This window comes from Stegodyphus dumicola, chromosome 2 (genome assembly GCF_044657685.1).
Source record: "Stegodyphus dumicola isolate Sdum_Otavi_A_Nest chromosome 2, ASM4465768v1".
Taxonomy (NCBI): Eukaryota; Metazoa; Arthropoda; class Arachnida; order Araneae; family Eresidae; genus Stegodyphus; species Stegodyphus dumicola.
The window spans coordinates 198,825,107-198,851,656 of NC_140769.1; the positions used below are offsets into that span (position 1 = coordinate 198,825,107).

The following is a 26,550-nucleotide window of genomic DNA, read 5'->3' on the forward strand; positions in this document are numbered from 1 at the left end:
ATACTGAACTGGACAAAAAGAATAGCATAGTACAAATTCTCAAATTGATTTATTAAGTCGAAACAAATTAATTCTGCAACAAAACGGTGCTCTATCACATTGACATAAAAACGTACACCAGTACCTAAACGATAGTCTACACCACCGCTGACTGACCGTGCTGGGTCAAACGATATGCCACTGCTTTGTTGGCCACCGAAATCCCCAGATCTAACACCTTGTTATTTTTTCCTATGGGTTTTGTTAAAGACAAAGTGTTCGTGCCTCCATTTCCCTAGGACTTAACAGCAACTGAAACAGTGGATAATTGAAGTGCTCGAAACATTAACAAATGATATTATATCACGAGCGTGGCAGGAGTTGGAATATCGCATAGATATTTACCGTATCACCGAAGGGCTACACATAGAAAAACTATAGAAACTTGGATTACTATAGTTTCCAATGTAGATTAAATTTATCAAAATTAAAGTAATCACAGCATTCACAAGTTTGCTCTTTTTTTGGTTCCAATTAATATGAAACACTCTGTGGAGCCGCTTTCTTCATTATTATTTTATTCCTTTCTACGTTCATTTCATGCTTATTTCATTTTTGTAATTATTTGATGTTTCAGTATATAAAATTAGCCTTTAAAAACTGTACGTTTCTTCCATATATACGATACCTTGCTTGAACGGAGAATAACACTTCAGCAGAACGAAATTAAGCATTTTCTCGAAGCTTTGATGCAGCACTTCTATACAGTTTCTAAACAGAAAATAATTTCATACTAATGGTTCTGTGTAGCAGATCATGCATGATCAGAAAATCGCACGATCAGCAATATAGCATGATCAGAACAATTCTGTGCGATGCTAATGCATACGAACCTGAACGAACGTTGCATTAGAAAGCCCCGTCTTGTGAAAAAGTTGGCCTTCATATAATTTACTATAATTGGTTAGCTAGCCAACGAACTACTTAAATATTTTAGTACTAAAAGGTAATAAACTAATCTTTTCAATATTGTTCGCTATAACTTTATTGGATTTACAAGGCCCCTTTTGTTCTTCACCTAATTTTGATATAGGTTAGAATAACCGGTTAAGTCGAATCAGCTAATACAGGTACAGGTATAGAAGTGTGCAGGCCTCAACATTTCACTAGTGATTGTACATCTCGTAATCTTATCTCACTAATTATGCACCTCGCCCCCAATTTTGATGGAGAACACCCTGAGGAAAACAGTGTTGTACAGTTCAAAATATACATTTCGAAATGGCCTGATTGTTGTACAAAACTATTATTTATGTTCTGACTGCATTAAGCCTGATGAGTTAATAACATATGGGATTGATCTCGTTTGCTTTGTAAAAGCTGAATGTTCTTGTGAAACCTTTTGTAAGCTGGGGTTGCAGAGATAGTTGCAGAAACGAAGAGAGAGTTTTTTTAAATTTACGTGGTGAAAATTTGGAAATTTCACAGGCTAGCAAAGGAAACTTACAAATCATGCAAATTATGCTTAAATAAACATTAAAAGGCAGAGTGTGATGATAAAAGGATAAACACAAAATCAAAATTAATTGTAATTACGTAATTAATGAGTTCAAAATCCTAAATCGGAAAGGTAGGTGCTTGTGCCTTAAGCCTAATGTCTGATGAATAGTTAGGAGATGTAGAAGATAATGCGTTAGAACCGTGGTCTCGGTATCATATCATATATGTACTAACGCAATCACCTTAGCGCAATTTAACGATTTTTTACAGATAAATACAAGTTGTGATTTTTGCGACATGTTTGAAAAGGTTCGCAAACTATCGATTTTTATCTAAGTTAGCAAACATTATAAACATATCAATTGAAAACACTTTTGCATTTAAAGCATAAATTTTAATTATCAGATAAAGTTTATATGATCCATTAAAAATGCTTACACTTTTCACGAAATTCTTTTTTATTTTCTACTGTTATTCTCCTCACGTACACAGCGATCTGTTGTCGCTGAAAAAACATCGGAGAGTTTCCGAAACTCGTCATCGCTCCGAATCTAGTTATTGCGCACTGTGTATCTGACAGCGCATCTTCTCATTGTTCTCTTTAGCGGCTGTGCGGCAAAATACTGCAATCCTGCGGAAATTCTTCCGCTGTTTTTTCCTTTGCTAGAAATTCCACAAGCATTTTAAAATTGAATTGAAGGCAAAAAAATATCATGATTTATTTATAAAAACCGTTGGAACTTGGAATAGAGCAAAAGGAACACACATGAAAATGGCGTCGTTGCTTGATTGAAGGACTGTTGTGAACACGGTTGCCTGAAAAATGGTTATGGTTGGTCAGGCACATTTCTAAATATCTGGAGAATTCTAATAACACGGTTGCGATAATATGCAAATTCAGTTGTCTTAAACTCAAACCGAATAGGCCGAATGCAAGAACTGAAAGTAGCTAATGGTCCTAAATTTTTCTTTTTAAGAAGAAAATATTTTCTCAACAAAATTTAAAAAGTGATTAAATTTCGCTTGCTGAATATTTATCAGAGCTTATATAAATAATTCTAATAACAATAACGCAATGAAAAAAATTATATGTATTTTCTCACTAAAATTTAAAGATTGGTGCCTCTAAATGCAATCTAAAGCTTGATACCATGTCAACCTATTTCTCTTTCTTTTATTGATTAAACTTTTCTTCCACAGATACAAGAAAAAAAATAGGTTTGCATGTAAATAGTAACTACAGATTCCTATACATTTCTTACTGTAACTTGGCACTTGATAGCATTTCGATTCTGATAAAGTTTATTGAAGAAAAAACAAACTGACGAACTAATGTGAAAAGCTTGAATTACGACAGTATACTTGACGCTTACATTTTCCTCTTGTATAGCTAGCTCTTAACAAGCAATAAACCACACTGCATAAAGGCTGCAAATCTGAGGGCTCTTTGCATTTGGCACTAGATTGTCCAAGGAAGTCATTTTGACTGCTTTTTAATTTCAATTAGAATAGCAGTTATGTATATAATGACACAATTTCTTAGAATTTTGGGACTTTTTGTACAATATATAAATGCGTTTATTAAGAATTGTAGTTACCCACCTTCTTCCGGTATATATATGTGTTATACCTATATTGCCCAAAAGCAGTCATTTTGACTGCTTGGGAAATTTTAAACAATCAAATGACTTTTATTATTGAATTGAGTAAATTTCTTATATGACCAATTCAGCTCTGTATTGAAATAACAGTTTTCATTTTTTCTTACCGTCACATGATAACATACAAGTACGTGATAAATTGTCGATTTGGGTTTATACTTGATAAGTTGCAGTTTCTCAATAAGCTAAAGTAGTACTTGTTATTCGAATCTCAGTGAACACGTTGTTCTGAAGCTTGTCGAGCCATATACAAGCTGTGGAAGAAATATCGCGACCAACAATGTTTTCACTAGCATGTCACTGCGACAAAGTTATTGGCCGAAAAAACAATACTAGTTGGAACTATTAGAGGAAACAAAAGAGAACTACCCAAATCAGCCAAACAAACGAAGGGTAACATGCCTCGTTTTTCCACTTTGCTATATAAATCAGAGAATTGCGTTCTTACAATATACAAAAGCAAACCGAATAAAAGAGTAGCTGGTCTAAGTTCTAAGCATAAATTTTTGAAAATTGATAGAAGTAATAAAAAATGTTACCGAAATCTATTCAATTTTATAACAGCACAAAATTTGGAGTTGATATGACGGATCAAATGGCCAGAAAATATACAAGTAAAAGCTAGTTCTCGTAGATGGCGCCTCCAAATATTTTTCAATATTTTAGATTTGGAATAGAAGAGAAACACGCCAATGTGACAATCAAAATCGCAATAGCAAGCTTGTATTTAGCGTACATATATTAAAACACTCAATCGATTTAGAGGGCAGCTAAAGGTCCCTCCTCATCAGGAGAACGAAATTACTAGAAAGGAGAAAAAGAAAAAAAAAAAAAAATAAAGCATCGGGAAAGGAGTCTCAGAAACACATAGTCGTTATCAGCACTGCACGTGATCGTAACCGGATTTTGAATCAGAGTTGCACTGGCGCCTACTTTTACTGAGCTAGGCTATCTGATCAAACATATAACACATAGACTAAAACGCAAAAAAATGAGCGAAGTCAAAAAATAGGGAGCGAGGGGCAACTGCACCTTCACGCACCAAGTCTGAACTTTGATTTTAGATTTGGTTGCTATAAATGCTTGGATCCTTTACAAAGAAACGACAGGAATACAAATACAACGAAAAAAGTTCTTATTTCAATTAGCAGAACAGCCTTCCACCGAATACAGAGATGCAAGACAGAAAAAGTCATCAGAACATGAAGACCTACAAAGATAAACTGCAACATCATCAAATAATGCAACCCATTCTAAAAAACTCAAAATTTGTCAAGTACAACAAAACAAATAATATATATGAAAAATGTCAAAAGTATGTTTTCAGATGTACACATAAAAAGATTTCCACTTTCATTAGCAAAAGATAGTGAAGTAATTTTTTTATTGTTAATATTTACTAATAACTTGCTATATAACTGCAAATAATATAAAAAATGTTAAAAATTAATTTTAAACAAATTTCTTTACACATTAGTTATTCTTTCACATTTCATCTATTTTTACTGCTTTTGGGCAATATAGGTATATACTAAGTTTCAGTCATTCTAGTGTTAGTTATATATTTTCTCAACGACTGAACAAAATAAATGCTGAAGGAGAGAGACATTTACGTTTCGCCATTTTTTCGTAAAAGCGAAGAGTCTGTTCGAATTTATTTCATGAACGAAAAAGCTATTAATATGTACCTCTCATAGAATATTTTTTGCATTGTTTTAGCTGCTTTATAAGTTAAAATTTTATTAGACAAAATAAATAAATCACTTCTGGAAAAAATGCGAATAGTCTAATGGTAAAAATTTAAATACTGGAAGTCTGGTAATTAATTTGTAGCATGTTTAATTACTGCTCAGAAGAAAAGAATAACCTCGCGTTAATCCTATTTTAGTTATGAAAATAATGCAGAAGTTTTTTTTTGCTCTTCCTGATAAGCATATAATACAAAAGTAGCATCCGGGTATTAACATTAAATGTTTTAATATATATCAGCATGTACATTTAGAAAGAAATAAAGCAAAATCTTTCAATTCATGCATGTTGGCATGCGTTCAGAATAAATTAATCGTAAATAAATAGCATCGCTGTCAAATATCAGATAAAGACTTTCATTATCAAATATTTATGTGATAACTAGTATGAATTTCATAAAAGATGTCGCTGGTAAATCGGAGGTACCCCCAATGCCATTTTTTTAAACCTGTTAAATGAACGAAGTGGAAGACGGAAAGGTTTACTAACAACTGTAAATATATCATTTGTGTACTAAATTCTCAGTCGTTCAACGATTGTACTTTGCAAATGTAAATACTTGATTTTCTGAATCCGTTGCCTCAGATTAGAAGCACTGCCAGTGGCTTTAAAACGTTTTATAAGAAGGTAAGTAGAAATTGTTCAGAAAATTTCATTAGGTTAAATCGAATTATGATCCTTTTATCTATTAGACAGTCAACAGAGACGTATGGCTGATGGAATTAAAAAATTCACTTAAGGCATTTGGTTGATGCAAGAAAGCTTATCCTAGCTGCATCGCATTTTTTGATCTGGTGACTTCATTTAAATTTAATCGTATTTGTTATTTTTCGCTTACGAAGTTACAGCCCTACCAGTGGCTGGAATGGTTAAGATCGTTTAATATTGGTAGTTCAACCCGAGTTCGATCCCAAGCGAACGAGTTGGTTGCATGCTTTTTTTTTTTTTTTTTTTGGCTATTTTTCTCTTGTGTTACATATATTTCTCTCAGAAAGGTCCTCTACGAAGGCATACTTTCCTTTAAGCAGATAGCCGTTGTCGGCTTTGTCGTATTCCAATGACCAAATAGAGGATGTTCTATGTATTAAACATGCACAATAAATCTTTTCTCGAGATAACATGTTTAAAGTTAGCTTAGTAAAAGGTACGTACGCTCGTGGTGAACTTTCTCAGTACGACGGAATCTAGTTTGTGTTACATATGAGGAAAAGCATGAAACGCATCTCCCGAGTTACAGGAAATGGAATGCATTGACCCAGCAATGGATCACAGAATTTGGTAATTAATTCTTTTTGAAAGCGAGGCACATAAGAGGTAGATTAAAGGAATGGATATCGATCGTATTCACATTACACATGGGGAAAACCAAAAGTGGCTCACGTTTTTTTTTTCTCCACTCCCACAGAAATTAACTGTTCAAAGTATTTTTTATATTTTTTTGTTAAAGCGGACCTTATTACAAGGTTTTGGCGATATTTTAAATGTGCACATTACCACCTAGGAGATTGTCTTCCCAATTGGCGACTACGCGCGGTAGCCACTTTAATAAGAAAATATCGATTTGGCCGGTTTATATAATTATTGAAAACTGGCTCGTATACATGTTACACATAGGGAAAATCACGAAAAAGCCCATGCAGCCAGTCCGTTCGCCGAGATTCCAGCCATGCGCCGAACTACCAGTGTTCAACGACTTTACCGCTCGGTCGCTGGTAGGCCAGCTTTACAAGGACTTTAACATGTTTTACCCAAACTGATAGGAATTCCAATTCTTTTGCACGTAATTATCCCCAAAACTGAAAAAGCCCCTTTTCTTCTCCAAAGTTAAAATTAGCCAAAACGTGACAATTTAGATCATTATTATTTTTTAAAAAATAAACTTTTTTCATAATAAAATATTTTCTTTTTTTAAAATTTTATTCCAAAACATGCTGTTTCGTATTAGCAGAAAATATTGTCGCCAGCCTGTCTTCGTCAGAGGAAAATGTTTACGAGTAACGCAGGTGGTAAGCGGCGCTGAATTCGTCTGCGAAAAAGGTCTTTTCAGTTGACCTTTCTTTTTCATTTGTTTAATTTCTTTTTTAATTTTTCAATGACCATTCTTTTCATTTGTTTAATTTCTTTTATACATCGTTTTATATTTATTATACTATTTGAATACAACATGCGGCAACGATTGGATAATTGCTTCAGATCATAAAAGTTTTGTGCATTCTGAGATATGTGATTGAGATGTAACGCTGTTAAGTGAACCTAGTGCCCACGTGTCGCTCTGGTAAATAATATAGTGGGTTTTAAAGAGTGCATCATTTCTATAATATGTGTAGTATTATTTTATTGTGGTTTATGAGCTATCGACGACAAGATTAAATCCAGTTCAATTAACGTGCCTTCTGAAATCTAACACAAATAAACATTCTTTTTCTCTGCCATTTGGTTGACATTCAAACTGAAGTTTAAGCCACAGTAAGCATATTGTTAGTAGTAACTTAATAGCGCGTCCTCCTTTCAGAGGTGACGGCTCACCAGCCGACGAGCGCTAAAATCGTTGAACACTTGTAGTTTAGACGTGGGATCGATTCCTGGCGAACGGACTGGCTACATGGGTACTTCCTATGTGCGTTTAATGCGTATACGGGGCAATTTCTTTAGGCGATCCTACACGAGGTACCTCTCCTCAGGCAAATAGTTCTCGAATGCTTTCCCGTAATCAAATAAACCAAACCAAATCTTTCACAGGTAACAGTCAGTTAAGCAATGTTTGTATTAAGGTGTTTTTTACATTTTAGAATTTTGATTTTTAATGACATATCCAAACTGTGCATATATATATATATCAAAATTATGAAACTGTTAATTATTAAATGCATCTTTCTGCACGCAGTTTTTATGTTTCGTTCACGTGTTTTTTTATAAATTGTAATTTTCCTCTATTTATTTATTTTAAAATTTGTATCGTTTGGCTGATAGTTAATATAACGTGTATATAACAGACCCCCCAATCATCCAGAATTTCAATTATCCTGATTCATTCTATCCAATGTCCATCGCGCTAAAGTAGGCAGGCGCTAAAGTCGCTGAACACTGGTAGTTCGGTTTGAGGTTCGAGTCCCGACGAAAGCGCTGGCTACATGAACGTTCCCCATGTATAACGTGTATACGAGCCATTTTCCTTTAGAAAGTCATTCACGAACTCATTCCTTCCTTTAGACAGTTTAGTTAGTTATTATGACAAAGCACACTAGGGCTACCTGTCAAAGGAAGGGGTGCCTTTGTGGAGGACTTTCTAAGGGAATTGGTTCGTATACAGAGGGATTGGGATTATTCAATTATGGCAAAGCTCACGAGGGCTATCTGCTTAAAGGGAGAGATGCCTTCGTAGATGACTTTCTAAGGAAAACTGGCTCGTATACACGTTGCACATGGGGAAAACCACGAAAACGCCCATGCAGCCAGCTCGTTCGCGTGATTCGAACCTCGGACCGAACTACCAGTGTTCAGCGTCTTTACCGCTCGGCCGCTGGTGAGCCCATTACACAGAGGGAAAACCACGAATACGTCCATGTAGACAGTCTCGAAAGCAACTTAGAACTATCAGAGCTCAGCAATTTTACCGCTGGACCTTCTTAGATAGCGTTCGTGTGCTTTCCCATAATAAAATAAACCAAACCACTTTAAAATAGAAATAATGCCTAACTACTGAAGGGATAGTGCCCACATACCCCGTTACTTGTTATCTGATAAAATGGATTCATTTTGTTATAGGTAAACACGCACCAGATAGTTTTCACTAGAAAGATATATATATAAATTGATTTGCAGCAAGAAAACAATATTTTTTTCATCAGTTCATTTGGATTCTGGTAACATTTCTCACAAGAAATGTATCTCTTAGAATAATTATTTCAGTAAATGAAGAATGAAATACAATGACGTAGATTAAGAACTTTTTTATTTAGGATTTTTAAAAACGAGAACGCTTTTAGAAAAGATTAGAACAACACATATACGTGTATTATCTTTTAACCGTAAAGATCATGGAATATTAATTTTTTATGTCAGGCTGAAAATTAAATATATATATTAAACAGAGAGAGAGAGAAAAGAATTCATACGTATTATCAAGTCGACCGTGAATGGAACATCATCTTAAAATATTTTCTTTGCTACCTAGCGCCACTTTACTCTGTTCAAGATTCACCGAGACTCCATTTCACACGAAATATGTTCAATATAATTTTTTCTTATCTAAGTTTTAAAAGGTTCAAAAATGGGACAATACTTTGAAAATGTTTATGCTGTAGCTTAACAATGTTTTATCTGATTGACATAGTTACGTGAAAACTTTGCATCTTAAAAGATTTTGCACAGATTTCATGAATCAAAGAATTCAGATCGTCATTTGCGATAACTATTTATATATTACCTTTCGTTATATTTCTGTTCGAATATAAAATCCAGGGCAAAGTGATCATTCCATTCATTACAAACACACATATAAATTTTATTTACATATATTATTGTACTTTTACTACCGTAATGATTAGGCCTTCCGTCTTGTTAGGCTTTTATCACCACCTGTTCTTCCATGCTAAAGTTATCGAATGACTCCAGAAACAAGACGCTCGAAGCGCCATCTAATGGCGGGGGCTATCGATTCCTTTCTGGTTCTGAAGATATCTTTTTCTCAGCCGTCTTTTGGTGCTAGTTCTAAAGTTGTTCTAAATTTTCTTGTTGAACTTATTTTCATTTTCTTGCAGTTAAATCTTCCATGCCTTTATTGTTAACTTCCGAGTGTCTAGTTTTGCCTAGAAACACAATATCATACATGGAAAAGAATTAATTATAAGTATCAGAGTTTTCAATATTAAGTGTTACAAAATCAACACAGTCTGGCCAAAACTCATTCCAGTGTGAATGCATAGTTTGAAATCCTGTATGTAGCTTGCTGTCAGGCATTTTAATAAAATTTAAGCAGAGGAAAATATTAAAATAACGTTTTCAGTTGTCAATTAACATTAAGTCTGCGTCATAGGTTACTTCGAAACATTGTCGAAATCATTTATTGTCATTCATCACTTGAGACATTTTATGATCAGATAATTTCTTCATGAAGCAAATTTTTCATGCTAAGAGACATTCGTGATCAAAAGTTTCACTGCATCAGAAATCATCCCTGTTTGAAAAACTCAGTCATCATAAGAATTACGTTTAAATTATTAATAAATGTAAGATAATTTAAAAACGCTGCATGTCTTTTATCTCGATGACATCATTTTCCCCTGTCTATAAACCTTTTCCCGTAGCTCTTAGTTTAAATATCAAAACGTGGATTAGGCTAGTTTCACTGATAAAGAAACTCCATGGCTGTCTGCCTATCGGAAGGGATGCTTTCTTGGAGGAAATTTTAAGGGAAATTGCCCAAGTATCCACCTTACGCATGGGAGAAGCCACGAAAAATTCGAGGTAGCTAGCTCTTTCGCAGGGATTCGAACTCGGATCAAGCTACCAGTGTTCAGAGTTTATCGCTGGCTTTCTGATGGGCTTAAATAGTAAAAGATGAATATCATACGGACGTCAGATGCATGCAACGGTTGTAATTGCTTAGATATTACATATAAATGAAGCACTGAGCGGCTTACTGAATCAGGAATAAGAATACTTCTGTGTTTTCGAAGCCTTTCTTAAACGTTCCGGCTTTCATTCCAAGAAATAATAAATTTGTTCATCAGGGTCTTGAAGTTACATTCAAATGTGATCGTTACTGTTGATTAAATTGTTCCAAGAAGATATTAAAAACAATTTATTTTGAACAACTTATCAAATTTGTGCGGAATTTTAACATTTTAAAATTGAAAATTGTAAGAGTTCTTTAGCTACAAGGAATGTAGTCAGCATTCCTCAGGAAGGTATTACCTTGCAAAACCCAGTGTATGTGTTTTTATTCAGAAGAATATATTAAAAATCAGTTTTACTTGTTCCAATTATTACGGATCCAACCATTTGGCGCAACCACACAGACGCAACCATCTTCTCGCAATTTGGCAATTTTTTATAGATGAGAAGGTAGTATTTACATATCGGGTGCAAGTTGGTGATTTTCGAGCCTTTTGCTTAGAAAAATTCCCAAACTATCGGTATTTATAACAAGTCCGTAAACATATCACAATTTGTTTAAAAAACACAAAAGAGGCAGCGTTGTTTGACTGAAGGATTATAATGAGCGTAGTTGCCGGAAAAATGATTAAGCGCATGATTGACAGAGTTAGGCACATTCTGAAAATTTGGCGCTTCTACTAAGGTGGTTACGTTAATTAATAAGTACCTAAATTAATTGTAATAAAGTAATTAATTGTAATAAAGTTAGTATTATTAAATGAATTCAGGAAAACACATGGGCACTGAGTGCTTTTTCCATGTTCTGTTTGCGGATTGTTGTTTACAGATTGCAGAATTTTTTGGTTTCTTCATAGTAAATAAAACCAATTGATTGTTGCACTTTTTTGTTTCCAATTTTAAATAAGACTAGTAGTATTTACATTAAGTGTGAATATTACTAAAAAAACTTACTAACTGCAAATTAAAAATTTGAAAATTTAAAATGTTCATTAATACTTTATTTCCCAGCATGAATCGCCCAACATTGCGAAGATCTGAGCGCTTAGCAAACCGTCGAACGGCTGTCAGACACAAAGATTTACAGGTCCCGAAGCGTACGCATCGCAGGCGAGCAATGAACAGGACCTTATTCGAAGGACAACTGAATCAAAGTACCGCCAGTGACAGGCAACAGGGTAGAAGCTTAGCTGGGCAAGAGTTGAGAGGTGGCATCCGCGATGTCAGAGAGCAACAGCGACAGGATGAGCAACAGCCAGCTGAGCAGCAGCAAAGCGCTGAAGTTGCATATGTTAGACAACATACTGCAAGCGCAGCCCAGCAACAGGACAGAAGCATAGATGGGCAACAACAAAGAGATGAAATCCCACGTATTGGAGAGCAGACTGATAGTAGAAATGAGCAGAGCGATGAAGTCACGATCATTGGACAACAGATTGCAGACGATAATGATGTTATTTATATGTATACAGTCGACCACCAGAATGGGAGAATAGTCGAAATCGTTGACCTTGCTGAAGAGAATCAGGTAAAAATGTTCAGTCTGTTATAATTTTAGAATACTTTTAGCCTGCACATTAATAGCATTAATTAATTAAAGCATGCAATTCGTTTTGAGAAAATTGTAGTTTAAAATTTATTTGTAGTGATTTTCATATTCTATAATATTCATCTCCTTTTCGAAACAGTATTAATCAACGAAAACTTACGTATTAAATTCATATAAGTACATCAAAAACTCAGATTCGTGGTTCACAGTATCAACACAATAGTTATTGTATAAAATATGCCACGTAATTTATAATTTCGGAAACAGATATAATACTTCTAAGATAATGCATGGAACTGGAAATAAAACCGAAAGCTTTCAGATTTTTTATTACGCTCAAAGGGGCGTTATTTTAACATTTTGTGTGTTACCTTTATTTCTTAAATATCACGTTCTTCGCACTTAAACCATACAATACAGTTCAAAAGCAATATCGCAAAATAGTTTTAAATTGAGCATATCCTTTAGATACAGAGAGGAGATTAATTTTTTCTTCTGTACAACGTTGCCATTGCTGGCTTTGAAATCCTTGAAATTGTTAATGAAAAATTCGTTAAATTTTTACAAAATATGAAATAGACCATAAAACAAATTTCAAGTTTGTGCTTCTAGATGCCCATATTCGAGTAGAAGACTACGTTATTCAAAATTGGATGTCTCTAGGTGCCGTTGTTGTCTCGCAGTGCGAAAAACATACATGCGTTCATGCAGATTATTTAATTTCTTTAAATATAACGCAGCGTGGCAACAAATTGAAAAGTGAAACGCCGTTTATAGTGAACCAACACAAAATGCCAGAACGAAATTAATAGCCTTTCTGTGCAAATACCCCTATGGGCTAACAAGTCAGTCAAATATTTTTAATATTCTCAACGTATTTAGCATATTTGATATATTATATTTTAGCACTTTTTCCCCTTTAGCATATTTGATATATTAAATTTTAGCACTTTTCCTTCCTCGTACAGATAGATTAATAATTTCTTCCATGATAAAGTTTTGGAAGTTTTTAAAAATACGCATAATTTTCTAATTAAAGGTTTAGGTTAGTGTGGGCAAGTGAGAAGATATAAGAAGTTCACTGAATAATCTTCCGAGGGTTTTTGATAATGCTCATTTTACACGCATTGCATTAAAATCTCATACGCAGCGACTGAACATCTTGGGAGGGTTAAAGTTGCATGCAAGAATACTCTTAGTATTTGTTTACTGCTACTTTATTATGCGAGAATAAGCTCCCACGCAATATTTCGTGTTTGAGTTACGTTGTGAATATTAGTCTTCTGGTGAATTTAAAATTTTGTTTAGGCTTTCCAAAGGTATTTTTTATTCCTTTAAATATTTTTGAATACACTAGTCATCACAATTATAGAAGAATATGCTGACTAAGTTGATGTTGCAACCAATACTGTAATATTACGAAATGCCCAGTATTATTAATGCTGTAATATTAAGTAAATACAATTGAACAAAAAATTCCACTTCCGAGGATTTGTTAGCGCCGGAAATATGCAAATTCGGTGACTGACAATGTGTCGCGCAAGGGACGCATGTTGAAATTTCGGTTCGTAGTATTGTTTAGAGTAAATGTGGTTTCTGAAAGTGATCAGTGTTCAGTAGTATATTGTGGCTCATTTAAGGCATCATTTAAGTAAAGGTCAAAAGTGGCGAATAATGGGTAGAATCCAGAGAGGTCAAAACAAATGGCGGTCGCTTAAGATTTGCATATCCCTCAGTGTCATATCAATGCCACTTTTTAAACACTCGATCAGTTGATAGACAGTCTTGTCGAGGACGACCAGGAGCAATAATTTCATCAGAAGAGAGTTTTCTGTCGTTGTTGGCTTGAAACCGCGAAGCGACTACAAGAAATTGGATTGATGCCACAGAAATTCGAATCAGCCGTTCTACTGCTGAATGAAGGCTTAACGATTGTTTGAATATCACAAAGCCACGAGGATTACCTACGTAAGGAAAGGGATGCCTTGGGGAGGACTTTTTGAAACTGGCTCGTATTCACGTTAGACATGGCGAAAAACAACCAAGCAGCCAGCTCGTTCTCCTGGGATTGAATCTAAACCAGGTCGAACTACCAGTATTTAGCGGTCTTAAACATTCGGCCACTGGTGGGGCCTTAATGAGGTTGGACTGCATGCGAGAAAATCAGTGTTTTGTGTCCCACTCAATCCAGCTTCCAGAGGGACCCGTTTAAACTGGTGCCGTCGTCATGTTCAATGGAAACAAAACGACAGGGCTCTATAGTTTACTTACACGAGTCCAGATACATTCTGAACAGAGATTCTAGATATGTTTTGATCTAGAGAGAGGAAAGAACGCAACTTGCCTTCCCTGGTCCCTGAAATATCCTGTTTCCGCGACCGCGGTTTCATGGTTTGGGAAGGGATCAGGACAAATGGCTGCACCGAGCTGCATACCTTTCAAGAAGGTTCTGTTGCTGCTTGGAGATATGTGGACGACCTACTGGAACCACAAGTTAGACTGCTGGTACTGTCCCAGAGGTTTTGCTAATGGATGGTAATGCTCGGCCTCTATGTGAAGTTAGAATACTTGCAAACAGAAGGTATCACTCTCCCCGAATGGATTGGCCACCTTACTCACACAATTTGAGCTCGATTGAGCTTGTTTCCTTAGGCGGCGAATTGCAGCGCGCCAAATTCTTATCCGGATCCTCCAGGAGCTGAAAAGTTCACTTTTAGAAGATTGGCGTGAAATTCCACAAGACAATGATCAACACTTAAAGTCTGGGAAATTAAGATGTGAGGTATGCATATCTGTCTGAGGTGATATACCATATTAAAGAAAAATTGTTTCCATTATTTTCCGATTTCCCTAAATTTTGTTTTAGTTTCAGTATTTGGGAATAATCAACTGCCAAACATTGTAATTTATGTTAACTAATGCTTTTGTACAAATTTCTATTAATAATTTTAATTAAGTATCAGTTACCCTTTATTTCTGTCATTATCCTTTAATTTTGATGACCAGCGTACATTATTTACGCTTATATTACAATTTATTAGGGTATTATTTTGGTATTAATTATCGAAATTCTGACAGAAAATTTTCAACTCAAAATGTTACACTATATCGGCATCTGATGTGTCAAACTTGAATTAAACCTTTGGCCTATAACTACGAGTCTAACTCGTGGTAAAGAATTTGTGTAATAAACAAAATTTACGAGTCTGAGTCGTGGTGAGGAATTTGTGCATAAAATTTCGCGTATTAGAACAAGCGATTGGAGTTATTCTACATCGAATATTTTTCCTTTGATTGTAACGTCAGTATTTTTTTTTTCAGTTTCTGACGAAACTGGATGATCTGTTACTTCAGTTTCCCGTAAAGCTTCGTTACGTTCACACGTTTCAAATATATTTTCGTATAAAGAATTAAAAAACTCTTACAACCCTCATGCAATTATTTTTGTCAACTGATCAATTGACTATGATTACACCCTAGACGTCTTAAAACTACTAACATTGTTTATTATTTCCCAATTCCTTTCGTTACACTGAAATATATATGTCATGAAAAGTTTACATTTTGCGCTAGTTCGTGTACACTGCTGAACTGTTGAATGGCACGGCGCGCGACCGACCTTTCTTGTTTACTATAGCTCGCGCAATAGGCAGATATCGTGTAGGCTAAGGGGTTAATTATTATTTTATATATTATTATTTTGATGTTGGAAAATTTCGTGCTTCAAGCATACTTTCTTTCGTGCCACATTATGTGACACTGCGTTAAGCTATTTTATCATTAACCATGCATATTTTCTTATAAGCTGCTATTTCGGAAAATGCTTTACTAATAAACGAGTATAAGATCTTCAGTCTGTTTTTCATGGTATAGCATTAATCAGCTGTTCAGAAATATTATATGGGATTCTTAATTATAACTTTATTTCTTTTACCTAAGTTTTAGCAGTGCGTTCTTTTATCATAGTACTAAAATATCGGCTATTTATACGTCTCAGAATAATTTACGTAAATATTATTTAATAAAGTATTCCTAATGAATGATCTAGCTTCTAGCTGAATGAGCTTTTTTGTTTTTTCTCATATATGTGTAACATGAATACGAGCTAGTTTCCCACCCAAAATCCTTCACAAAGTTATCGTTTCTAACAAAGAAAGTTATCGAATATATTCACCTCGAAACGTTCATGAGGGATCTAGAACGTAAACAAAGTATTGCATTTTGCAGACCCTACTTTGATACTTTGTTAACAGGCCACCTCAGCATGCTTTGATGATTTGGTTGGATATTCTGGTTTACAGCATGAATTAATGCCGCTGTTACCAGAGCTTATCAGAGAATCCCACGAGGGTACTGGCACATAAGGGCTCATCAAATTGGCCTACACAGTCAAAAATAAGAAAACAATAAGACGCATTGTCTCTGAAATCTCACTGACAGCGTCAGCAGGAACTCTATCCCTCTATTAATGGGCACCTCAGCTAACCCCGATAAGTGTAAACTTCAAGTGGGATACAACAAATGAAATCCTCCGATAAGAAATTGCGTGTAAAGTCGCCCACAAGCTTTGGAACAAGGTTTATAAAGTAAAACGCGCGCCTGCAATTTTTGTAGCCACGGCTTTCTAAATATACTGTGTCTATGGTTTTCAAGATCGTTATGTGATAAAGCGCATTTAGGGAAATGGCATGGATGCAATATGGCAATGACTGTTGCTTGAGAAATGTGTTACAAGACAGGAATTTTCGCCAGCTAACAAAGAGTGCCATAGAATAATAAATGTATTAAACAATTAGCTAAATGGCTTGTAATTCCTATATTGCGATGCAAATGAGTAGTAAAAATGGCGCAGTTTCATCCAACAGACGTCATATTTCCAACTTATATTTTGCAAAAACCGAGTACGCGAATATTTGCTTACTATACGGTTAAACTATATAGTACGCGAATAGTTTAACAATATCTAAGAAGCGAAAATTCTTAGCAATAATTGCATACAAGATAACATCGAACAAAGGGGAGCAAAGTCTCGTGGCTCTTGAGACAGGGGTACAGTAAAAACAAAGTAGCACGATACTGCCAGAAATTCTTGCATCAAAATGCCGCAAGAAGCTCAATAGCACTTCATTATTGGCATTTAAAGCAATGGGGCAAAGTAGCTATTCGAATTTTAAGGCCAGCGTGCATTACCTTCCATCACTTCAAACATCTCCTTTATTCTACCCAACTATACTTATACGCCATATTTGCGTTTCAATCTGTGACTCTAGTGGCATCATTATCCATTCGATAGTGTATGTATCAACCTAGTTAGCAGCCATACTTTCTCTCACCCATTAGCATGCCATATTTGACGTGTTTTACTTTTTTTCCCCTCCAATGGCGGGCCCTCAGCCGACTTCGGCTTGGCCACTACTAAGACCTGAAATGGTGGTCACTTTGTATATGGAGGCACATGATAGGTGGACCACATTTGCCTCCTATGAAGGGGCAGATAGTTGCAACCATGCCTTCTCCGGGATTCGAACCCAGGCCCTTTGGCGTCGCAGTCGGTTCCCCTAACCATTACACCGTCTGGCAGAACGGTTGACGTAAGCGGAAAATGTGCAACTTTATGATGGAATACGTGATCTCTACTGGCCATAAAAAGCCTTAAATCTCACAGATGGATTACGTTGACTGTTTGTTGCTTCGGATAGTGTGGGTACGCGCGCAACTTTATAGTCTTGTTCTGATGTTCCAAGCGATAGCGAAATAATAAATTTTGCAGGCGTTGTTTCGCTGATATCCTTAATCACGTCTGAAAACGTCGTGGGCATTGTCGTGTGAAAGTCCAATATCTTTGTTTGCAAGTAAGATAGTCCTCGCGTGCTGTGCTATATTTTACTCTTAACAAATAAACAAACCAATTTCGTTTAATTATCTAGTATTATATAAGGTTATATTTATAAAATTTTCAATTTGAATGAAATTAGTAAAGGACATTTCGAAGGTCATATTCAGCTGCTTGCTTAGAAAAGGTATTTAAAAAAATTGGCTGCATGCCTTACTGACTTAAATATTAATTCTGGACATGTACTTCCAGCTACGAAACTTCTTAATATAAGAAAACTGATAGAATTTTCGGCGTATAATCTAAAAAGTTATAATGTATCCTTAATGTAACAGAATTGTATGAAAAGTGCTTGAGCACTGGAGGGGGATGCATTGCTTTCTAAATGCAAAACTTTTTATATCATGCTCTCATAACAAAATTCTAGTTAGTGAAACATTTATTACACGATATTAAGTGTAAAACAAAACTGTAATGTGAAACTTTTCTGAAAGTACTATAAACAAGATTGCAGACTTAACCCTTTTCGAAGCATCTTTTTGACGAATATTAAGGAAATTTTAAACGTTTCCCATAAACTTCTCTTAAAACTTCCGGCAGCAGGTATGAAACATACCTAGCATTTTCGAAATTAATGAGACATTTGAAATTTATACATGGCCCCAAGAAGTTATTAACTGCTGGTATCTCACTGTATTTTGCTTGCAAAAGTATACTATTCTTAAAACTTTGTAACTGCCTATATTCTTGAAACTTTGTAATATTGTAACTGCCATTATAGACTTAAGATAAATATTTAAAGAGGACAATCCACTTTACTCAAGTCTTCGACAGTAGAAGTAATTGGCGAAAGTTGAATTTTAGCCAGAAAACAAGAATGTGGATTCCACCCATTGCAAGTATTGATTTCGTATGCATGTCCTTTCCCCTATTTCGCTGGTGTAATATCGGGTTACCCTTCGGTTGTATATACTGAACTGTGTTTTTGGAGATAAGTTTTTTAAGAACGAGAGGTTCGTCCACTCCCAATGAATTTCCTGCTCTCAAGTATCCTATGGAGTATTATTTTCTGTTGCAGTATATTGTGTACTAACAGATGTTAAACGTTCTGAGGAACTGTCGTGAAAAGAAATATTATTTCATTATATATAAAACAGCACCAATCCGTCTCTTGTAACCGTGAAAAAAAGTAGATAGTCTCTTATTTCATGGTTTGGATAATTCGAAGCAAATTTATGAAATTAAAAATTATAATTAATAAAGTATTCTACGGAAAATGGAACAGAAAAAAATTATATATGCGATTAACCGAAGATGGGTATGCTTATTATATACTGAGATAGTTGACTGGAAGTTACTGAAGTTGGCACCTTTGCGAAAGCTCAAGAACATCATTATTGGCAAATTAACAGTAGGAAATCGCAGATATCGGTCAATACGTAAGTACTTATGGTAAATTCTCAAACACTTCCGCTGTACTGAACAACTGAAAATATTTTTCTTCGCATTCATACGCAAACTTCATTTTATTTGGCACCTTGTCATTGAAGACCGCCAGTTATGCCTGTGGCCATCTTGTATTCAAGCGCTTCTTTTCTTTGCGAAATATCTTAGAAAGTATAGAATTTTGCTTATGAAAAGTAGCTTATTAATATTCAGGCCAGTGAGACATATAGGGTTAGTTTCATATCATATTTCTGATGAAAATTTGATTCAAAATGCAATTGAGTATATTATAAATAAAATTTAACAAATTATATCGTATCTAGGATACTTGTCTTGCTACTCAGAAATAAAAAATGAAGGCGTTATAAACTTTAAAAAAATGCATAATAAAGACATTATAGTACTAGTCTTATTAAACGCTTTTCTTACATCATAAATAAAGAGCGAATATCAACCAATAAAACTCGGCGTTATCTTCCGTTTGTACGCAGATGTTTCCCATTTAACAAAGCGCTGTGAGATTAAAATTTACTCGCATCTTGTTTCCGCCCAACTCGGCACAATTTTCAAATATAAAATGGCAACAGCAGCGTGCTTTCAGTTAACAAATGAATTATTCAACGCTCTTCTGAGCAGCATGGGTATTTTTACAGAGCTTTCCTCCGCCCGACTACGCCCTATTTAATATTTTATGTCTTCTCCTCTTGTCGTTTTGTAAAAGTGATCACCTGTGCTAAATGGCATAGTTTCGGCTTTTAAAGGAATTCCAAATCCGTTTAAGAGTAACGGTTCTTTCAAGAATGTTATATTTGGAAAGCGAGTAAATTTGCAGAAAATTATCGCGATGCATAGACAAAGTTTATTCATATAATAGACATCAAATATAAAGCTCATTTAGATTAACGTTTCTTGTTCTGCTCCCAGTGGAAGGAAATACTAGTTTCTTTTGAGTTGTTTCAATGTTGGATGCATGTATTTTGCATACATGCGCAGATCAATTCCATGGCTGATGAAATTCGTTTTGTATTTCCAGTTTGAGTTTCATTCGTTTCGGGAGACGAAAGTCTCTTTGGACGGCAAACTGGTTTCGCCTAAAGAATATGAAACTTTTGAATACAAGATGCAAATGCTTCCATGAAACAATTTTTTAAACAGCTTGGGCTTTTTTGTGGTAGTACTGCATGAGATTTACCACGAATGCTTCGGCAGTTTAAACATAATTTGACATGATTCTTAAAATGGCAGTAGAAGAATGTGAAGAATGGCAGTGGAATGAATGTGAGCTATTATTTATTTTCCAATTTATGCTTTTTAGTTTTGTTTTTAAAAGAATTTATAGGCCTTGGGGATTTTGAGAGTTGTCTCAAAACATTTGAAGTTTTGAATTTCTGCTCTCCTGGCACGTACGGAATTACACGATATTAAGCACGTTTTTTTTAATCCGCTTCTTTAACTTTGTTGCTTAATGTTTGGATATAACAGTATCATTTCGATATAAGCAGTTACGACATTAGTGTCATTAATAAAAGAGATTTCTATTGCTTACCTTGTACGGAACAATGGCTTGGCGTAGCAAAGAATTTCCTTTATATTTTTACTACGCCTATTAATCGGATACATTGGAAGTTTCGAATATAACAAAAACCACCAACAAGGGGAAATTAAAAAAAAATAATAATAATAATAGCAGTAAACAAAGTAGGATTTATTATTTGAGAAAATTTCTTTTTTGATATCTACTTAATACGAAATGTGCTGGCATCTGCTGGGAACACATACCGACAATTTTGATTCCTGCCAGATCATGTATGGCAGTTTGGGATATTTGTGACTATTCGTGAATTAGGCGTATCCTTAGCTCATTAAAATATGTGGAGAGAGTTAAACAAAATAAACGTTTTCGAAGCATACATTGTACGTGGGCTTCAAGTCACAAGGGCATTGTACGTGGATCCCGGTGGCCAGACTACATGATGGAATGTGTCCGATAATAAATTCTAAATTCTGATATATAATATGACTGTTTAAGCATTCATAATAAGCGTATATCGGGACATAAGTTTACAAGAAATGGACGAACATAATTAGCAGGGACTTGTATACTGTTCTGTGTAACATTTCTACGAGTGAAGATATCAGTGCGGCTGCTCACAACAGTCTCTGTCCAAAGCATTAAACCGTCTCGTACGAGAATTTCGTAAATAAAAAATTGGTAATTTTCCGTTTTGCCGGCGCAAGCGATAAAGTCGCCAATAATAGTACAACCGATGCAAACGGAATATTCTCGCTGGTAACCTTTTATGCCACATTTTCAAAACAAGTCGCAGCTTTTTCTTATCAGATTGATTGTTTCTGTCAATACTGGCATACTATAATTACATAGAATTTTTATCAGATAGTTCAGTTTTATGTCTAAGGCCATTTTCGGTAATTAAGTCAATTAGGATGCAATCACAGCTCTTACCCGAAGCCGAAAATATAGAAAAGGTAAAGTCAAAGGTTAAATTCATCAATTATAATAAGGATACATTAGCGAAGTAAAGCACTGCAGTTTTACATAATTTCTGAGTAAGCTATTCGTACGCATTGAAATATTTCTTGCATTTAAACTTGTGTTCCAAATTAAGATTTAACTTGAAATTAATGTAGATAATTACTGAGAGCATTAGATTTTTGTAGAGTAGTTTACGTGAGATGAGACTGCTTGGGGTCACGTGATATAAACCGGCGAATTAGGATGTTGAACCTTGAAAGCATAGTAAATTCTTAAATTAATGTCTTTTTACAAATTTATTGTCTTTATTTATTGGCTTTTTATAAAGATTTAAGCGATATTAAAATGTTTATGAAGAAATTAAAAGAATTCTTAGAACTAAATTTTTTTAAATATTTTTTATGTGTATACTGTATGTTGTCGCCAATAAAGTCTGCTTGGCGAGATTTGCGCCGGCGAAACGGAAAAGTACCAAAAAATTATTGACATGATAAAGAATTTCACACAATCTGCAGATCAGCCATGACCAAACTATGAGTCATCCACAAGCAGTACTATACTACATTGTTGAGGAGCCATTTGAGAGGATGTCTAAGCCAGTTTAAATGGGAATCGCCGTGCAGAGGTGTCAGCGGGACATAAATCATTGGTCGTCTGCTCATAGCTCATACGGATATAACCTTTCGGAAATAATTTGCATAAATATATACATTCTTGTAGATGCTGCAAGATTGGAAACAAGTTAATGTACAATGATCGACTTGTGGCGTTGTGCTTACAGAGAAAGCGGTCAACTTTAGCGTATCTGAAGTCTACTTAACGCAATTTGCTGCATTTTGATACCAGTTTCATAGGCGGTAGTTAACAGAACAGCTCGCTTTGGGTTTTAGCTTACTTTTGACCTTCACTGGTAGCTTTCGATACACCATGCTACCTCCCGTTATTTAGCGTCACTCAAAAAAGCTTGTTTTCAAGGAGATTTAGGTTCCGCAAATACATACCATTTTAATAGCTAACACATTTCTTTGATAAAAATGTAGGTTTGCAAAATTTGTTCTGCGGGCTAGTTTCCCCACGCATACGCCAGTTAAGTGAGCTTATTCTATAGTTACATCTTGTATCTTTCACTGAATATTGTAATTGTTTCCTTTGTTGCTTAACATTTGGACATCAGTGTAAATAATATTTATAGAATGAATATTACTGAAAGTCACATTTCAAGACACTTTTATGGGGATTTATTGATTATAACAGTTTCAAATTTCGCACGAATACTCCAGAGCTAAAGAATGTCTTGGAAGAGTTTTATAACTGTCAGTTCCTGTAGTTGATCACTGCAAAATACACAAGCGCATATCTGACTAAGTTGAAGGATGCCCTTTGCAGATATTATTATGAGGAAACTAGGCTGGTATTAATATTACATATGAAGAAAATTCCGACAAAAATCTTAACGCAGCGACCCTCTTTACTGACATTGGGGCGAGGGTCGAACTGCGTGTTTTCAGTAAGCTTTTCCATTTAGCTACGTATAGTCAGTTTACAGCAGAGTTTCAAAATTTTATTAAGGAATTCGATAGCGTAGATGTTGTTCTGTCGTTCTTCTAATAGTCAATGTTCTTTCATATCTTTTGCAGTACCAAATAATGCCTAAGTTTCTGCAATATTAGTGTATAGATTCTGCAATCAGCATTGTACTCATAGTGAAGCAATTGTTTCAGACTCTTTTTAGAAGTAGAAAAATAATTTGCCACGATTTTACAAATAAAGTGGTATTTGTAAGATAAGAATTCCTTTAAATGTTTTGGCTTAAGAGAAACATAGGCGGTGTTGATTTTACATTACATTGCATTGCAGTGGATAAAGAAAGCAAACGTAATGCTTCATATGAAAAACATCTGTAAAAAATATTCGTATATGTTGCTGAAATTTGAAATTGAGATTTGAGATTATAGCAAAAGAAGAAAAATAGCTTTTATATAATTAATAAGTATTTCGATTTTCTGTGTTGCTCTTTTCTATCTAAGCTAATTCATTAGCACCACTTTTTGGAATTACTTTATTTTTCATTTAGAAATATAATTCTTTTTCTTTCAAATATATTCTTACAAAATTTGAAACCAATATGATAACAGTGCCACCCATAGAGACTTTGGAAATGTAAATTTTAATTATGTACAATTTGTTTTATAAATTATGTAAACTGAATATAAAATTAAGCTAAAATAAGGACACGAATTATTAAGAAGCACGTAACAATTTTTCTGTGTGGCTCAGTTTGCTGCAGGGATAAGCAGTGCACAATTACAACTCAAAAGACAATTCTAAAATATTTCGCAGTAAGGACTGGCAACTAATAAAAAAATATGCCAATCTGCCGTGTCGCATGCATAACAAAAGTAACTACAACGACGCAAGGATTCTAACAGCTAAGGATGGCCTCAGTTTTGTTTTTTTAAAGTCTTGGACAAGTATACCAACAAGAATGAATTCTAGAAATTGCAAAGCGGCACTTTTGCATTTAAATACAGTAAAACCTCGGCGTATGAATTTAATTCATTTAGTCAACCGAAATGTTTGTAAACCTAAGCCAAAACGTTCTTTTCCATAGAATGTAAATCTTAAAGGGATTATTCCTTTCCTGACCATAGAGGATTGCTTAGTTGAACTGTACAACACTCCTTTGTTCACAAATCCATAAATTAAAACGAAGAGAAGTTATTAAATATGAAACAAAAAAAACATGAACGTGATATTAAACAGATAAAACAGGCGGAAACATATTTAAATTTTATTCTACCTATATGAATGACAATGGGCGGCTCAAGTGGAAAATGATGAGAAATATGTTACTGTTTGAATGCGAAATTCCCTTCCATAAAAGTTCAGTTAACTGATTTTAGGAAAGTATCTTTTATTTGTCTCTGACGTCACTCTGCTTTGTTTGATGTTGGGTGTTAGGCTGCGTAATAGAATTTTGTGCTCCATAGAGAACGCTGGATTAAATTATATAACAAGATTTTAATTGAATCTTTCCTTACACTTAAACGTACAGATGAGCAACGTATGTCAGCTTATGACATATGAAAGTACATGATGAGAAAAATAGGTGTTAAATTAATCAAGACAATTGCTGCGCCCTATCTATCGGGTCCACTTAGCATTATATCCATGCATCGTTATGCTGTCGGTATGGTCTAGATTGAATTTCATACTCTGAGGGATTCATACTCCCGTTCTTATCTTCGACAGCTACAGCCACATCAGTGTTCTGTGCATCCGAACGTCGCACCACGATGGCTAGAGCCGTATCTAAAACCACGATGATAGCCACAAGAATAAACGCATGGGATAACCACACCAGACGGACTTAGGTAGGTATTAAATATAGCTGCATTAAGACAAAAGCTGCATTTCTCTTCCTTTTTAGCACCGTGCAGACGTAAGGAGGAATGCAAATTTCCCAAAACTTGAGCTTTTTTCTGAGCTTCTGTTTCATTCAAAATTTGTGCAATGTGATTTGTTATTGGGTACGTTTTGTGATGGTTTTAAAGTTGAACTTGGCATTGTCATTGAAAATACTTTTACTGCTTTATCAGAGTGATATCATTTCGTCAAAAATTTACATTATACGAGTACGAATTTTGCGGGTCAGAGATCTAGGATCCCATTTTTCCTTTCTGCTCTGAAGACATTCCTTACGCAATCGCTTTCTGTTGCTGCTTCTGAAGATCTCGTGGCTGTGGTTTTTCTTCAGCCCAATTTTCTGGTTTTCTAGTAACTTCTCAATGTCTTCATTTGTTAAACTTTTAGTCCTGCTTTTTCCTAGACACATAGACAGACAGAAACAAGTGCAGGGAGCAGCAAAAGTGGTATCGTCCCACTGCACTAACCATCTATGGAAGTGCACCTTCACGGGGCACACTATCATAGCTAACAAAAAATGTCATAAGCGTCCAAGCGCTGAAAGTCTCTGCTCGCTACCTAATCTGGCCGTAATTTCCTTCAGGCCAAATGCATGTTCCTGAATATCACTTGATGCTAGTTTTTGCTAATGAAAGCTAAGCAAAGGAAAATATTAAAATAATGTTTTCAGAAATTCCGGATTGTTAAGTATGTATGTAGTTTACCTCAAAATATCATTCAAAATCATTTGCTGCTGACTTGAGTGTTCGCAACTCGAGACACCGTTCGTCATCTGAGACCTTTTAACATAATTTGTTCATAAACCGAAATGTTCATGAATTAACGAATTCAGGATCTAAGGTTCCACTGTATATCGAATTTCATTTTGCCGTGTGAATAACAACGAAGTGCTGAAAAGTTTGCTTGAATATGGCACGGCATCCGAGGGCTATGAGAAGGATGTCTACGTTGAAGACTTCTTAATGCAAACCAAGTCATTTAGTAAATCAGAACTTTACATGGATATTCAAAATTTTTTAATTTGCAAAATACTGATAGTAGATCAAGTACTTCTAGCTACAAAGTGTCTTGAAACAAATGCTGCATATACTACAGCAACAGGAATTTGCGTAACATATGTTAATTTACTGGGCTATAGTTTCGAAAGTTAAATATAACTTCCTTCTTCAACTGCAGGATTGAAAACGACGGAGGAGAAACACGTGCTCAAGGGGCGATTACAGCAGACAAAAGATTCGGCTACTTCTAGCGAAAGAAGAGGAAATACATCCACTGGCGCCATCTAGGTATCACAAAA

At 35.0% G+C, this 26,550-nt stretch overlaps 2 protein-coding genes across 5 annotated transcripts in view; one reads left to right on the forward strand and one right to left on the reverse strand.

Moving 5' to 3' along the window:
• The window catches only part of LOC118183879 (arrestin domain-containing protein 2-like), a 390,857-nt gene that overhangs the window by 218,199 nt on the left and 146,108 nt on the right, over positions 1-26,550 (reverse strand). The gene's annotated exons all lie outside the window — the stretch shown is intronic.
• Positions 1-26,550, forward strand: part of LOC118195264 (uncharacterized) — a 57,677-nt gene that overhangs the window by 8,786 nt on the left and 22,341 nt on the right. For 3 of the 4 annotated variants that reach the window (XM_035366529.2, XM_035366530.2, XM_035366531.2), the window contains exon 2: positions 11,517-12,033. In XM_035366529.2, coding sequence (XP_035222420.1) covers positions 11,518-12,033 — 516 coding nt within the window. In that variant the 5' untranslated portion in view covers position 11,517. Of the gene's footprint in view, positions 1-5,333; positions 5,517-11,516; positions 12,034-26,550 lie in introns of those variants that run through there. The other variant, XM_085810345.1, reaches the window with a different exon arrangement.